The 16030-nt window shown below is 42.7% G+C and overlaps 1 protein-coding gene across 2 annotated transcripts in view; it reads left to right on the plus strand.

Annotated features, from left to right (window-relative positions):
- The window catches only part of RTN1 (reticulon 1), a 194392-nt gene extending 187624 nt beyond the window's left edge, over positions 1-6768 (plus strand). Inside the window, exons 4-9 of one of the 2 annotated variants that reach the window (XM_026654321.1) lie at positions 787-994; positions 2287-2425; positions 3592-3661; positions 4098-4144; positions 4252-4310; positions 5771-6768. In XM_026654321.1, the coding sequence (XP_026510106.1) occupies positions 787-994; positions 2287-2425; positions 3592-3661; positions 4098-4144; positions 4252-4310; positions 5771-5813 (566 nt within the window). In that variant the 3' untranslated portion in view covers positions 5814-6768. The remainder of the gene's footprint in view (positions 1-786; positions 995-2286; positions 2426-3591; positions 3662-4097; positions 4145-4251; positions 4311-5770) is intronic. The other variant, XM_026654322.2, reaches the window with a different exon arrangement.
- The last annotated feature ends 9262 nt before the right edge of the window (positions 6769-16030 follow it).

The raw sequence follows: 16030 nt of genomic DNA on the forward strand, positions 1-16030 counted from the left end.
TTTCAATGGAAATTTTTGATTTTTTGTTGATATACCAAAAACTGAAAAATATTTGGGATTTCTAATGAAAAATCTAAAATTTTCAAAGAAAGACGACACTTTTTGGACAAATTTTCATTGAGTCGAAAACTCAGTCTTCCTTCAAAAAAAGTTTTGATGGGAAATTTTGGACTAGCCCTAGTAATAACCCGTAGCCCTGCATGGAAGGGTCATGGTGGAGTGAGTAATGAGGCTGGTATGAGACTCAGACATATGACATTCTGGTTTAAGGGCAAAAATGCTGCCCACTAAACCATACTGACACTGCCATAGAGAGATATTAGGCCTGGTTTTCATCTTGTTTGCAATTGTGTATTTCTGGAATAACTCCACTGATGTCAACAGAGTTACTATATATATATCCAGTCGTTTGTCCCTTTGGCTAAGTCTACAGTATGAGGTAAGGGAATGGTTCCTAGCTTGCATACACATACTCGCGTAGCCACGGTAGCAAAAGCAGCAGCCGCATGGCTTAGCAATGCTAAGTATGTACCGAAGGGGTTCAGGTGGGTTTGTCTTTAGCACAGCTAACCCGTGCTGCCACTGCCCATGTTATCACAGCTACATTATACTCGAGTAGCTTCATCGAGCTAACGTGTATACAAACTGGGCATCACACCCAAGCTTGCAGTGTAGACATAACCTTTGTTTCTCTGCAAAAGTGCTTGGTCACCTGAATCTGCAACAGTAGCTTGCTTTGAAATCACTGCAGTGCTGGAGTTTGATTGATTTATTTTCTCTTCCCAGCTATCGACCTGTTGTACTGGCGTGACATCAAGCAGACAGGGATAGTGTTTGGAAGCATCCTGCTACTGCTCTTCTCTCTGACCCAGTTCAGTGTGGTCAGTGTTATTGCCTACCTGGCACTAGCTGCTCTCTCAGCCACCATTAGCTTCAGAATCTACAAGTCAGTTTTACAGGCTGTGCAGAAGACTGATGAAGGCCATCCATTCAAGTGAGTGCTTTGCAATCATTGCCAAAGGGGGGTATATCCTGCATTATTCATTGTTAGTGACAGAGTTCTGTATCTGCCATAAACACTTTTAGACCATAGACATGGTGGGTTTCTTTTTCATAATGAGGGGAAATGTTCTTTTCCACTGTTCGGGGTCTCAAAAGTCCATGAACTGTATTTGCTCAAATTTTTTTAAAAAATTCACCCCTCAGACCTTGAAACTTTTAGCCTGAAAGCTGAAAGATTTAGAAAGTTAGAAGCAACTAGAAAAAAGGAACAACCATAGTAAAAACTATCGCTGTCCCTGCGGTTCCAGCTATAATATGCTTTCCCCGCATAGCAGCAAGAATACCGTCCTCCTCTTGTTTTTACGGAATGTCTAGATTAATGAGCTTTCCGTAAAGCACTTTGGACATGGATAACACAAGATAAGTGTTAAACGTTAATACTGTTGTTTTCAGTTGTAGCTTCACCCCAGCAAGGTTAGAGTCTCAAGGGATTGTCAGCTGGAGGAGATGACAGAAGCCTGAGATGGGAACCCCACAGATAGATTTTCTTTCTCTCTTGTGGAAATGAGGGCAGGGAATCCCCAGTTTCCAAAGGATCCTAAAGAGAGCCTTCCATGGGCCATGGGAAAGGGGTGAGGACTGGGGTGAGAACAGGGCAGCACAGTGTTGGATGGGGTGGGCCAGGGTGGGTCCCAGGGGACACACATCATTCTCCCCTACCTCCCCACTGACCTCAGAGTTTCAGAGAGAAAGCTAATATGGCCTGGTGTTGTCGTACCTTTTCCACGTGGACCACCGTAATGCTGGCAAGCTGCCCCTGAATTTGGAGCTGTGCTGTCAGGGAGGGGAGTAAGAGGTACTGGTGTTCCAGAACTGATGCAGAGGCAGGAGATCTGTGAGCAGATGGCTCTGGGCTTCTGCCATTCTCCTGGAATCTACAGCGTCTGAGAGGCTGGCTCCATGGCCCATCCCATGGGGGGAATAACTCACGCGCCCAACGGCAAGATGTGGCAGGAAGAGCCACAGGAGGAGCCTTGTCAAGTTTCTTCCCCTTGGCCTCCTCTTGTGGATTTTACTATTGGATGTGGCAATGAGGCCCATAGTTGTCCAAGGGTGAAATAACAGTGCAGGGGGGTAATGGTGGGTATTGATAGTGCTGTGGCTGCCACGGCTGCAGAGAAAATGAGCTTCAGGGTAGTAGGGAACAGCAGGAGGAGAAAAGCACAAGAGTAAACGGACTGCAAGCTTGCCCGTGTTTTGTAATTGGATCTGTGTTTCTGGCAGAGCCTACCTGGAGATGGAAATGTCTCTCTCACAGGACCAGATTCAGAAATACACAGACTGTCTCCAGTTGTACGTGAACAGCACAGTCAGAGAGCTGAGGAGACTCTTCCTTGTCCAGGACCTGGTGGATTCCTTAAAAGTACGATTTGCTCAACCATTTTGAATCCCATTGGAGAGGAGAGATTTTACAGAGCAGAGCACTGCTTTCCTTAGTTTCCATGATGATAATGCCTTGACAAAACCTAGATGTGTGTTACTGTACAGTATAAAGGTTCTGCTCTTGTTTGCTCTCTTTTTTAACTAATTTAATTGTCTATACAGTAGTGATTTCACATTACACATTGGAATTGAGGGATCCGTGACAAAAGAGTTTTTAAAGATGTTGGGCCAGATCCTCATCTGATGTTAAATGACATAGCTCCACTGAAGTCAATGGAACTTCTTTGAGTTACTCCCTCTAAGGAGCTGGCCCACAGAGTGCTTTGTTTTCCACCATACTACACTCCTCCTGCAAGGAACTCAGGACTCAGCTAGTAGCGCGGTCAACCCTAGGCTCACTGGAAGCCTACGTGACACTGGGATATGATTCTCCACCTCTTCCTTGCCCACCAACCCATCCCATCCCTCAACTATGTCATTTCCTGCTGCAGAAGAATGTCCCTGTTACTGCTCAGTCATAATGGTTATTTATTATCTGTTGCTTTAGGAGTGTCCAAAAGCGTGTTAGGTGCCCCCACACCCCTCCGCACAAAGAGGAGACTGTCAAGAAGAAGGTCATTTGGACTTAGGCTCTTTTGAAAATTTTACCCACAGTTCCTGCCTCAAGAGGTTTACAATCTAAAGCGTCAATCGTGCAATGTACCCTGTGCAGGAAGGCCCCTCTCCTCAGTGAGGCTCCACACAGGTGGAGGGGTCTGCCTATGCTGAGCTCATTGCAGGATCAGGTCCTAGACACAGGCAAAAACGCAACGAGGAGGATGAGGAGGAGAACCGCAGGGGGGATGGTAGTGGAAGGAAGGATGGGGTTATGTAAAAAAAACAGTGGGATGGTTTACCTTTGCTCTGCACCCTTCCTAAAAATGTGCAGGGGCTTTTATTTTGCATTGGTTTTGAAAGGCTATGAAAAATTAAAGTCACCTACAGCAGATGTCCCTAGTTCCTAAGCATGCTGGTATTCCAGCTAGTTAAGTGAAGTTAATGGAATAATAATATGCCCATAAACTAGCTAGTTAAATGAAGCCATTTATTCTTGTGCTGATAATTTCAGTGATTGTCAGGAGATCTAATGATTTGTTTTTAATTTAGTTTGCAGTACTAATGTGGCTGCTGACTTACGTTGGAGCTCTCTTCAATGGCCTGACTCTTATGATCATGGGTAAAGATCATCATTTATTTTAAGATCTGTTTTTAAACGTGTATTAACCATGGCAATTTCTTGTTAGAAAAACCAGCCTAGTCCCCCACTTGTCTCACCTTTGAAATGAGCTTTTTCCACAGTTAGACAATTATCTTTGTTCCACTTACTAATACATATTCATCTTTATTTCTTATTCTGTTGTCCCCTGATATCTATCAACCACTTGCTGTGCTTAGTGGCTTCTCAGTTGCTGGGTACATAGTGATATACATTTCACATTTGGAAGATTCAGGCAGGGTTCAGTTTTAATACAGCTTCTTGAATCATCTCTTGGGACAAAGTGACATCATGTGCTTTTGCCTTTTCGTTCAAGAGGAAGCTAGATAATGCATCTTGTTTTCTGTGAGTAACAATCTCAGCTGCAGAAATTTAACACTGTTCATTTCCCCCCCAGCTGTGGTCTCTATGTTTACTCTACCTGTTGTATATGACAAGTATCAGGTAAGTCAAAAGACTGTACAATAACTATCATTCAGATTGGATGTGTAAATGGTCCTAGCTTTCCAAGGCCCTGTTGATCTTCAGATGTCTGTTCTTGCTTTTTGTAGGCACAGATTGATCAATACTTGGGACTTGTGAGGACCCACATAAACACTGTCATGGCAAAGTGAGTTGAGCAGCAGATTTTTACAAGAAGCATGCCTTAGGTTCACTTGTGTCCTTAGGGCACATCCATACATTGGGGATGGCATGGAAGGTTATGGCCCCACGGGAAGCAAAAGCAGGAATTCTGCCACTGAGAGAATGCCCACCAGACCTCCTCAGTGCATAGGGGGAGTGTGCCCAAAGCCACACCCGCCTTTATAGAGAGCAGCATACTGCCACCTGCGGCTTAGTCCCATGCTGCAGACCAGTGGATATCGGGGAGGAATCATGGCCCTGCATCCTCCTTTCCACTCTCCTTCCCGTTAGGGGAGCTATGAAGGGAGCAGCCCTGGCACTCCCCTGAGTTCCTTACACAGGCTGGACGAGGGAGAAAATGCTCTTTGCTCCCTTTCCTCACTGCCCAGCCCCAAAAGGGCTGGAGGCAACTTGGCCCTTGATACTCTGGGCTTATTTCATCCACTCTTTGTGAATATCACGGCTCATAATGAGCTAACCTGATATTGACGGAGATGGTTGAGGTGCTTCTGCAGAATAGCAATGCTGTTGTCATGAGCAATCTTCTTGTTCAAGAAAATGTGCCTTCTGTATGTTCAAGTGTGAAGCCAATATGTGCACTCACTCTTACGCTTCATGCACTGAAGACTTAAAATTCATCCAAGTGCAGAAAGATGGCCCAAGGGTTTGGCCCCATTTATGTTCTCCAAATGGGGCTTAAGTGGGACTTCACTGGTGCATGGATCTGGTGCTGGCCCTCTGCACAGCGGGGGATGTCACCCCAACATTTCATTTGGGCACCAGGCTTAGGACTCACCTCACAGAGAGAAAGAAATTGTAGCCCTTTACGTATAGTAACAGTTAGTGTTTGCCGTGACCTAAATAGCTGGAGAGCTCTGGGTTGCAGATCTACCTCTCTCTCCCAGCCTCTGACCACATTTCCTTGGGGTCACGTAGAGCCGCTCTGATCTACACTCCTGAGCACTTGAGGTCTGCTGTATTATAAAGATTGGCCACGCAAACTGAATCCCCGGCTCTGAGCACCACTGGATTCTGGCGATGTTAAAAATCTGGATCCAAATTTTGTATTTTAACTGTATCTCTAGTTTGTTACAGATGATAACATATGGTGGGAAATCAAAGGAACGGCAAATTCACTGAGCATATTCCGGGTATATATGAACTGTTAGAACCCGACTGCTTACTCCGGTGCTCCTGGATACAAAGTCCAGCTCACCCATGTGGGCAGGCTCTCTTACCCCCTCCCCATTTCTTTCCTTTGCAGGTGTGTAGTTTAACCCACAATCTAGCCTTCTTTGTTTATAGTTGTTACACACACATCTTACCAAGGTACCAAGAATGAAGGCTAAAGCAAAGGTCACCTTCTAGCTAAGAAAAGTCATGATGCTATGGAATGATTTTGATTAATTGCTATCTGACAGTGTAATCCCATTTTTTTACACCTAGGATCCAGGCGAAAATCCCAGGCGCTAAGAGAAAGGCAGAGTAAAGCAGACATCAAGAATCCATCAACAACAGTAGTGAATAATGGGGGAGTCTGGAGTGCAAACAGCTCTGCTCTTACACTTTATTGCAAATTTATTGTTCCTTTTTTTTTCTCAACACCATGTTCTTAGAACATAAAACACAAAAGCAGCTCTTTTTCCTTGCTGCTTGTGTACTCTTAGAATATTTGCAATCACTTGTGTCAAGCACTAAAGTATAGTAAAGAGAAAAGTGTACTAGATGTGGTTTTTGTGTTGCTTATAAAGTGCATGATGGTGAGAGCCTAAATAATACTGATTTTTTTAAGTGTTTTTCTTCTATTGGCATTGCTTCTATAACTTTAATGTTACATGTGGCTAGGGCTTTCCTGCTTAGTGCACTGATGCAATAGTTAAAATTGCTTCTATGTCACTGGGTCGCTGGTTGGGTTCATCTTTATTAACTATATAGAATTGTGGGCTAATGTTTTAGTGTTTTCCAGCACAAATGGAATAAACAGTAATCAGTACTTATAGTAATCAGTTTTGTATAACTAAAAAACAAAACAAAAACCCAGTACTTTTGTTGTAAGGGATTGATGGGCTGATTTACATGTATGGTAACTGGAGAGTTCCAGCTTGTTAAATTTATTACACTTTGTATTACATTCTCTGTAGCTCCTAATGGACTTACTTATGGACTCTGAATATTTGCACTTATGTACTTGATACCGAATGCAGAAATAAATGTTACTAAATGTACAAAGTTCTCCCTCTTGTTGCCATTGGGGTTACATTAGCATTTGTAAAATCAATACTCAATCTGCAAAAAGCATGAAGGGCTTGTTTGTTGGTCTCTGGGAGCTATTTATGCCTATTCCATGCAGTTTTGCCACTACAAAATTGTTCAATCCCAAAAGATTGTCTGTACTTAGTTCATTTAGCAGTTTCACATCCTAATGAGTAAAGAATGGAAATAAAGCAAACTTCCTAGTGCCAAAAGTTGTTTATTTTGTTGGTGTCATTACTACATTTCAGGCACATGTAATGGTCAATGAATTCTCTTGAAAGTTGCCTGATTACCTACTTAAACATGGGTCAAATCAGACACAACACAACTCGGAAAGCAGTCAAAATGACACTGGCCATTGTTCAGTCTCTCCATACCCCGTATTTTGACTGTTTTAGCCCACTTTATCCCTTGAAATCTGTGCTAAGCTGGAGAAGTCCATATTGATCACAGGTGCTGTGAGCCAAAATGAACGCTTGCTTCAGTTCAAAGCTGGTTTACAATGCCTTTTATAAATTGAAATTTAGTTTCTGAGAGCCAATAGATTAAAGCAAATCCCTGTTGCTTGGGGCTGGTTGAAAATTTTCCATGTCCATTGATTTTTGACAAGAACTTGGAGGTTTGACAAAATGAAAATTTTCATGAGAAGTGTTTGGTATCTGTGAAAAAATTTGATTTTTCATTTAAAACTGAAAACCAGAATCTTTTTGACCAAACATTTATAGGTTTTGGTGTTTAGCCTGCATTTTAAATTTTCTCTAGAAGACTTTTTCTACAGGGAAAATGGGGGGAAAAGGTGGGAATTTCTGACTAGCTCTAATGTTGATGTCACTGGCATATATATTTCCTCCCAGAAAATTAAGCTTCATATCTAACATGAGCGCTTGGAGCATTGAGCATTTGTCTGGTCTTTTGTGAACTGAAATTTTTCCTTAAATTCATCTATTTCCTATCTCTAACTGCCCCGTCACTTTGCCGACACATTCCTCAAGCATGGATTAGCCACCATGGTGCTAGGCACTGTACAAGCACCCAAAAGAAACAGGTGGTTCCTGCCCCAAAGAGTTTACAAACTCCAGCAATTTGAATGGAGTGACTATTGATTTACTGCAGTGTAAATGAGAAGAGAATCAGACTCCTAGGGGAAAAAATGATCCAGCAATTGCAGAAATACACCTGCATTGTTCCAGCTTTGAGTTATTTAATCTTCAAGATGAGTCTCACCCTTTTCATTTAACATTTATATTTAAATATTCTTTTAAAGCTTATTATAACATTTTATAAACCTTAGCTACATATATATTATAAACATCTTTGTTGATCAAAAGCTGAAAACTCCAGATTGATATATTTTTCTTTTGATCCAATGGAGTAAATTTCTTTTCATTGGTGCAGTTATGAGAGAGTTTAATTTGAAGCCAGTAGTTAAAATTGAACAGAACAGCCATCCATACTTTAACTGCATTTCTGACTTCCATATTCAAAGACTCCTCGGGGAACAGGTTCTGTGCTGCATTTCCTGAGAAGACCATGTGGGTGTAGCTGAGGGCATAGATTGGTCTTCAGCATTCTTACTACCGGTGATAGAGTGTGAGAAGGACAGATCCCAGGGTAACTTTTGGGATGAGTTCTGGTGCTGGTGGTTAGTTTGACTGGAAAAATAAGAAAATGTGATATTGTCTCATTGTTCCCATACGTGTGGGACTTCTCAATGCCATTTTTATAGACTCAAGTAGAATCACGTGTTAAAAGTTTTACCTTTAAGAATGAAACCATCATCTCCCTTTTAGGTTGTTACCCAGCTGCAGTAACACCAGTTCCTTCCATGCCACCCTGTGACCATGAGAACCAGTTGTATCAAAAGTCCTCCATGTTGTTGGTTTCCATAAGCCATATTCTTTGAAAAATCCTACAAAGCCCAGTCCTTCAATGGGTTCTACTAACACAGAACCCCTGTGTCCCTGGGGAGACCTGTTCTCTATAGGTCTTGTACCTTGAGCATCACCATAGTATCTGACTATTGAGTCCATGAGACTCTGGGCGGGGGGGGCGGGGGTGTCCATGCTAGCAGATCCCATGCATGATCAAGTTCATGGTGCAGTATTTGGGGGATTTTAATATGTTGATTTTGGTTTTTTAATGAGTGGGTGGGGGAAGCATGCAGTGCAAAAAGCAGTGCTGAGTTATTCACATGAAAATGTATCTGCCCAAAATAACTGAATGTATGAAACACTTAATGACATGAATTACAGGAATGAGGGGAGATCATAGTACCCTGTCTGCTATCTCCTTTCATTTCTATCCCTCTTTTACATTCAAAGTAAAACAGAACAGCAGACAAGCCTGATTGGTAAGCGAGACAAATTTTGCAGGGTTTCTAGAGCGTAGGAACCTAGGAGTTCGCTCAGACAGGGTGATCAGAGGATTCTAGTATTGCTCTTTCTTCTTTTCTACATGTTCTTTATCAGGGGAACTTTAAAGAAATTACACTACCCCTGAGCCCCATGAATTACACTGGCTTCCCATTGCTTCTGGGAGCCATTCAAAGTGCTGAGTCTAATCACTAAGGCCTGGATTCAGCAAGATATTTAAGCGTGTGTCTAACTTTGTCCTATTGATTTCAGTGGGGCTACTCACATGCTTAACATTAGGCGTGTGTTTAGACCCTGATTCAGCAAGATACTTAAAGTCGGATATGGTTTCTGGGATTTGGCTTCTCTCTCCCTGTGCACCATGTCAAAGGTGGCTGAGATGCTATTGCAGACAGCTGCTACATATGTTCGTTTAGGAACGGAAGATGGTGCATTTTCAGCTCAGACTCTTCAGCTGTGAAATTCACTTTCTTTGGTGACCCACCAGAGTACAGAGTTACTGACCTTCAGAGAGTTATGCACCCTGCAGCTTTTTGGTAAAGCATTTGGTTGGATATGGGCCATCGCTAAGTTATTTGTGGTTCGTTCGGACAGTGCAGAGAGTTGTGCTTCATGCTGTCCAAAATTCTGCTATATTTTAATCAATGTAACATGCCCATGTGCTGGGCACCTTGATCAATCAGTCCATCAGCCCTCACAGAGAGAGCACTGAGCACAACACGTCATTCGTGTTGGTCTAGCCACTCCTTCAGCCACCCACTGGCCAGGCTGTCAGTGGCACCGGACACCTGACCGGCATAGCGCACCGCAGCCCAGAACCCCTGAATCCACCAGCCTCAGCCTCCCAAGTAGCTGGGATTACAGGTGTGCCCCACTGCGCCCAATTGCGACGGGCACAAAAATAAAAAAGTACATTGTAGTGGAATCCTTGTAAAGAGATTTGGAATCAGGGGAAACATGGGGTTGAATGTTGATACCACTCCTACCTCCATGACTGTCATAGGATGTGTGCCTTTAAACTGCATACTCCTTTCTTTCATGTCATATCGTCTATAAATTCTATGGGCTAGGTTGTCAGCAGGTGAATGGGGGAGCTTCATGAATGCCACGTGGCCAATTTACACCAGTGGAGCCACACTGCTTTACACCAGCTGAAGATCTGGCTCTTTATCCTTGAAATAGGCCACTTTAAAAGAACAATGAATGCTTTCTAATGTCTTTTCTTCCAAAATTAAAAATAGTCCTGATTCCCTGTCTCTTTCTGTACTCACAATATTCTTTTCTGTTACCTACAAATTTACTTGCCTCAAAGCTTTACTGATCTCTTTTACTCCTCCTCTTCTAATATTAATCTCGTGATAGCAGGAATATAAAACTCATTAGTTCAGGAAAGCCCCTGAATTGGGAGGGAATTAGCATGCTGTACCGGTCTGTTAACAGCTGGTCTATCCTCCTCCTTCTTCCCCTCCCACTTTCAGATGGTGTGGAACATACATTTCTAGCCCTGGGACACAAGATTTCACATGTTAAGACTATCAGCCTTTGCTCTTGGCCCAGGCCCAGTAGATCAAGTATGGCAAGTGCCAGACATCAGCCCAGTGTAACTTCCAGTCCCCAGCGGCCTCTTTTCTCACCTCAGCTGTTTTTAATGTTTTATTTTCCCCACCACAGAAAAATGTTCTTTCGAGGAACTTACCTTTTAACGGCCTGTGGAGCACAGAAGCAATGGAGAAGGATGCTGCAAGCTCCAACAGGACTGCTAAGGCTGGCAGGTGTCCAGCTGTTGCCAGACAAGTTCCATTTTGGCTAAGCAGAGGAGAGGTTCTCCCACTGAAGGGTCAGCAACAGGACTTGTCTCCACCATGCTGGAATGAGAGGAGAACAGCAAAGGCACCGAGTAGAAGCAATGAAGCACTCTAGTGGTTTCTGTTGATTTCTGCAGGATTTGTTAGTTGTTTTCACTGTTTAATATCCTTCCGGGGTTTCCCCTCCAACTTATGCAGGTCCCATAAAAGTCCCAGAGAGGGTTGGTGTATTGTAATACTCTACACTAATCATTACAAGATCATCATCCAAAGGAAGAGATCTCAGGTGCAGGTGGAGATTGTGCCAAGAGCTTTGTTCCACCAGTCAGAGTGGGGTAAGGCAGCTGAGAGTGGCTGATGCTTCTTCATAAACCTCTTTGGAAAGTGATGGCTGATTATTCCTGTATGTGCTGGGGTTTGCTTGTTATTTCCCTGTTATCTGACTTTCCACTTCCTACTCTTCAGCGTTTGAGCACGCTGTAAATGAAGCCTCACTTGGCATTTCTTCACATATTGCTGCCAGGACTCTTCTAGCCAGACAGCTACAAGAACCGGAGATTTAGCACCGCTGCTGGCTCGCAAACATGCCCAGGAGGTGCCACGTGTACAAATCAGCCACCTCATTCAGCAGCACAGGCTTGCCTAACACCAACTGCTGTCATTCTGAGCTAGATCACAACCCTCTGCAAGGGATAGTGTGTGAAGCCTGGGAGAAATTGCAGTTTACCGGAGTCACAATTGTTCCCCTCTTGTTCCAGGAGAAAGAGTTTTGTGGACCCCAGATGTGTGCAGCTCACTTCCTGCTGTACACCCACCTAAATCTACTGTTTAGCCATTGTTCTGTTCCTTCCTCATCCACCTAAGGGACTAGTGGCAGCGCCACATATGTCCCAAATCAATGATCTGGGCAGCCTTCATATGTTTGTGCAGAGGGCGTGAAGTGAGGTTACTCCCTGCCTGGCCATGTCCAGCCTAGTTGCTATGCCAACGCCACCCTCTATCTAGTCCTTAATCAACAGCATACTTGTTACAGCCAACTGATTTGCCTCCCTTTCTCCTATTGATTTCTTCCTGCTCATGTTCCAGTCTGCTCTCTTTTCCTATTATAGAACCAGAAATATTTGATTAACTGTCACTCTTCCTCTGCAAAAATACAAGCAAGATTTAGGGCAGGCGTAGGCAACCTATGGCACGCGTGCCAAAGGCGGCACGTGAGCTGATTTTCAGTGGCACTCACACTGCCCGGGTCCTGGCCACTGGTCTGGGGGGCTCTGCATTTTAATTTAATTTTAAATGAAGCTTCTTAAACATTTTAAAAACCTTATTTACTTTACATACAACAATAGTTTCGTTCTATATTACAGACTTATAGAAAGAGACCTTCTAAAAATATTAAAATGTATTACTGGCACGCGAAACCTTCAATTCAAGTGAATAAATGAAGACTCGGCACCCCACTTCTGAAAGGTTGCCGACCTGTGATTTAGGGCATAGCTTCTAAATATGCATCTGCAATAGTGTGTGCATAGAAATCTGTACATGGCCTATCCATTGGAAGGTGTTTACATGCACATGAAAATGTAGCACAGGGCATGTACCTTGTTGCCTTTCACCCATGAGTCTGGCAGAAATGCAGCATCTCCGATGCCACAGGATAAAGAGGAAAAATAGAGATGATACAATCAGATCCGCAGAGATGCCAGGGACCAAATTCATCCCTGGTCTCATTCCACTGACGGAGTGTTTAGAAAGACTTTCTAACAAAATCAAAGCAGTCCTGGGTTATACCAAATGGACCAAATTCAGAACAGGTTAATGTCATTAAAACAGGTGCAGTTCCCATGAGCCAGAGTCATTAGTTGCTTCTGCATTAGTGTAAATTGTCCATAGGGCCTAAGAGGGTTGGACAATAAGAATGTGATGTAACTCGCTCCAATGTGGCATTCAGGGAGAGTGCAACGTGAGCATAATTGACGTGCTAAGCGGATGGAAGAGGGCTGCATAGCAGGAAAAGCATTGAACAATGTTGTAATACAAAATAGCCCCTCCACACTTTATTGCACATGCTCCCATTAGTTGCTTTTCCTGATGCAGTCTCCTTTCGGCCCCTGGGCTGGCAAGTCACCCTCATTTCTCATACTCACTCAATACCAAACTGGTTCAATCTTACACCTTACAACCCCCTTATGACTGACTCTTTTCCAATTCATGTCACTGTTTCAGTTGCAGAATCATTTGGTCTAATGGGCCTAACTACCGTTTATATTATGGCCTACCTGCACCACTCTGGCAGTGTAAAAGGTCTGTAAGGACAACTTAGTGGCCTTAGTGTAACTGAGAATCAGGCCCCAAATATCTACAACTTTATAGATGTGACTGTAAAGAATGGGACACCTTCTCTTCTAGGTAGTGGAGGCAACTTTAACATCAGATCTCTGTACATAAAAAAATCTACGCTTGCCAAATTAGACATCAGCTGTTTCAAACCCAATTTAATTCTTGATTATTCCACAGATGCTAACTTGGAAGAAGCATGATATATGTAATTGATAATGATGTTACACTGAACAATAAAATACCACCCAAGGCATAAAATAAACATAATTACAGAACAGTTGCCAGCAGAGCAACAGCTTAATTTGTCTCTAATCGGCAAATTTAGAACATGTAAGTAGGTAGACTGCGGTGAGAGGTGGAGCTGCAATACTAACAAAAAGGCTGGAGCAAAGGGGTCACTTCCACCACCTCCCTGTTTGGTATCTGGCAGATGTGGCTGGAACATCTGCTCCTTCCTTCCCCTTCTTCCCCACATCCTGCAGAGTTTAGAAGCTCCTCCCCTGAGGCAATTGAGTTCAATGCACTTGTGAAAGTAAAAAAAATAAGTACTTCAAGGGGTTTCAAAGAGCAGAGACCCCCTCCTGACCCTGCCCTTAAGCATGGCCCCGGGGTCAGGGTCAGCTCTGTCCAGGGGCTCAGTATTCACAGGGTGCAGCCTTTTACTCCCCTCCTGTCCTGGCCCTTCAGCACGGCCTCCTCTGCTTCCTCTATGCAGTTGAGGAGTGAGAAGGGCAGAGAGATGGGTCCACAGCCAAGACTGCCAGACCACTGCAGGGTGCAGAAGGCTTTCTCAACTACTAAGTGGTGAGTATCCCCCCTCCACCCCCCACCCGTCTGGAGTACCAGGCACCCCGCCACCCCCACCGCCCTTCATTTTCACCTTTTACAGATTGTCACCCTTTTTTAACATTTTTGAATAAACACCAATAAATTCCAGGGAAATTAAACAAACCAACAAACAAACACATACCCTCAAAAAAAAAACCCAAAGGGCCTTAGCTATGTAATAAATGTTGAAGTCTTTCTCCTTAACTTCTTATTGCCATGCTTTTAAAGCTTGGGGTGGATGGAGTATGTTCTGATGCAGCCTTAATTGGCACTAAATGTAGTTTTGGTTTGTTATTAGTCAATTTTTCATCTCGTAGGCTAGTACAGATCTGTTATTAAACCCTCAAATAATTCACTAGCCCTATTTTAACCCACCTCTTAACTAATCTGTCATTATTCATTTATTTGTATGTCTCTAGCTATGATCACTACCACTGTTTCCTTTTTGATTTGTATTGCTAATTAAGAACATAATTCAAAGCCAGCTAAAATCTCTTCATCCCTTGTATTTCTTGAAAATTACCATTATTTAATCTTCCTCATACATCATTAAAAAGAACAATCTGCATAAAGAGGCACATGAATGTTGGTTCTTAACACATGCATTATAATAATAAAGAACAGGATTAGCATTAAGGTTGTAGGTAGAACCTTAATTCCAAATTTCATCGCTTTTGACTATTTTTTTAAAAATTGCAATATTTAATGCTATTGTTTCAAATTAATGTATATGTATTTTCAACCTTAACGATCTTAAAGAGTTTGGGTTTGGTCTGGAAATATACAATTAAGGATGAGGCAAATTAACAGTGGCTCATACATAGGCAAATATAAACAACTTAAGAGCATTGTCACTTCAGAAAGGAAGTTGTCCTCATATAATGCCAGCTCACGTGCCATAAAACAAACAGGTGGCCTCTTTGTTGTCAAATCTTATGTTATGGTAGATGATTACAGGAAACCTACATTTTTTTGATGCAGGATTTTCACAGCAACTGAATGCACCTAAATGTCTTTGAGGATCGGCACCTGAATGCCCACAGCTCCCATTGACTTCAGTAGGATGCTCAAGATCAGGCCCAGTGTGATTACCCCAGACCTGGGAATAGCAGCATGGATAGCATGTGCTCAGTTCGTTTTAGTACACAGCCGTTTGTCAGCATAATGCAATTTAAGATGCAAACTGTCAAAGCACTGGAGATGAAAAATTATACCATTCTCACTGAATGTCCCTCACTGGGTCAGATGTTGGCACTAACCGTGAACAACACAGGTGTCCAGTACTAGATTCATAGATTCATAGATTCTAGGACTGGAAGGGACCTCGAGAGGTCATCCAGTACAGTCCCCTGCCCTCATGGCAGGACCAAATACTGTCTAGACCATCCCTGATAGACATTTATCTAACCTACTCTTAAATATCTCCAGAGATGGAGATTCCACAACCTCCCTAGGCAATTTATTCCAGTGTTTAACCACCCTGACAGGAACTTTTTCCTAATGTCCAACCTAAACCTCCCTTGCTGCAGTTTAAGCCCATTGCTCAGCAATGAGAGGGTGAGCAAAGGCAAGCGGGTTATCTCCAGGGCAAAGGTTGTTCCATTTTCAATTATTCTTTTTTTATATAATTACAATGTTGGGTGATCATGCTGATTATTTCTCCAGACCTCTATTACTCTTAGTCTGCACAGCGATGCCAACTCATGATTTTATTGGAAGTCTCATGATATTGGATGTTTTTCTTAAAGCCACAGCTCCTACAGGCATGTGATTACGTGAGAATCTTATCTTTCATTTAAAAAGGTAAGTTTCTAGCCCATATGGTTGTGCAGAAAATTTTGAAAATGTGACCCAAAGGTAATGAAGGCATAAACATTAAAAGGCAAATAAAAAGACTACAAAACATATTATCTGATAAATAAAAAATTCTCATGATTTTAAGCCAATCTCATAATATTTTGAGATCTAACTCATGATTTTTTAAATTTTGGGGTTGGTGTTACTATCCTTTTGACCAGAAATTATCAAATATACCAGACAGTACATAAAAATAATGTATGTACTATTCCTTTATGTGTGCTACAGTTTGGGATGGTGAGGATTAAGGACTC

Source organism: Terrapene carolina, unplaced genomic scaffold, assembly GCF_002925995.2.
Source record: "Terrapene carolina triunguis isolate 2854851 unplaced genomic scaffold, T_m_triunguis-2.0 Scaffold189, whole genome shotgun sequence".
Lineage (NCBI taxonomy): Eukaryota > Metazoa > Chordata > Testudines > Emydidae > Terrapene > Terrapene triunguis.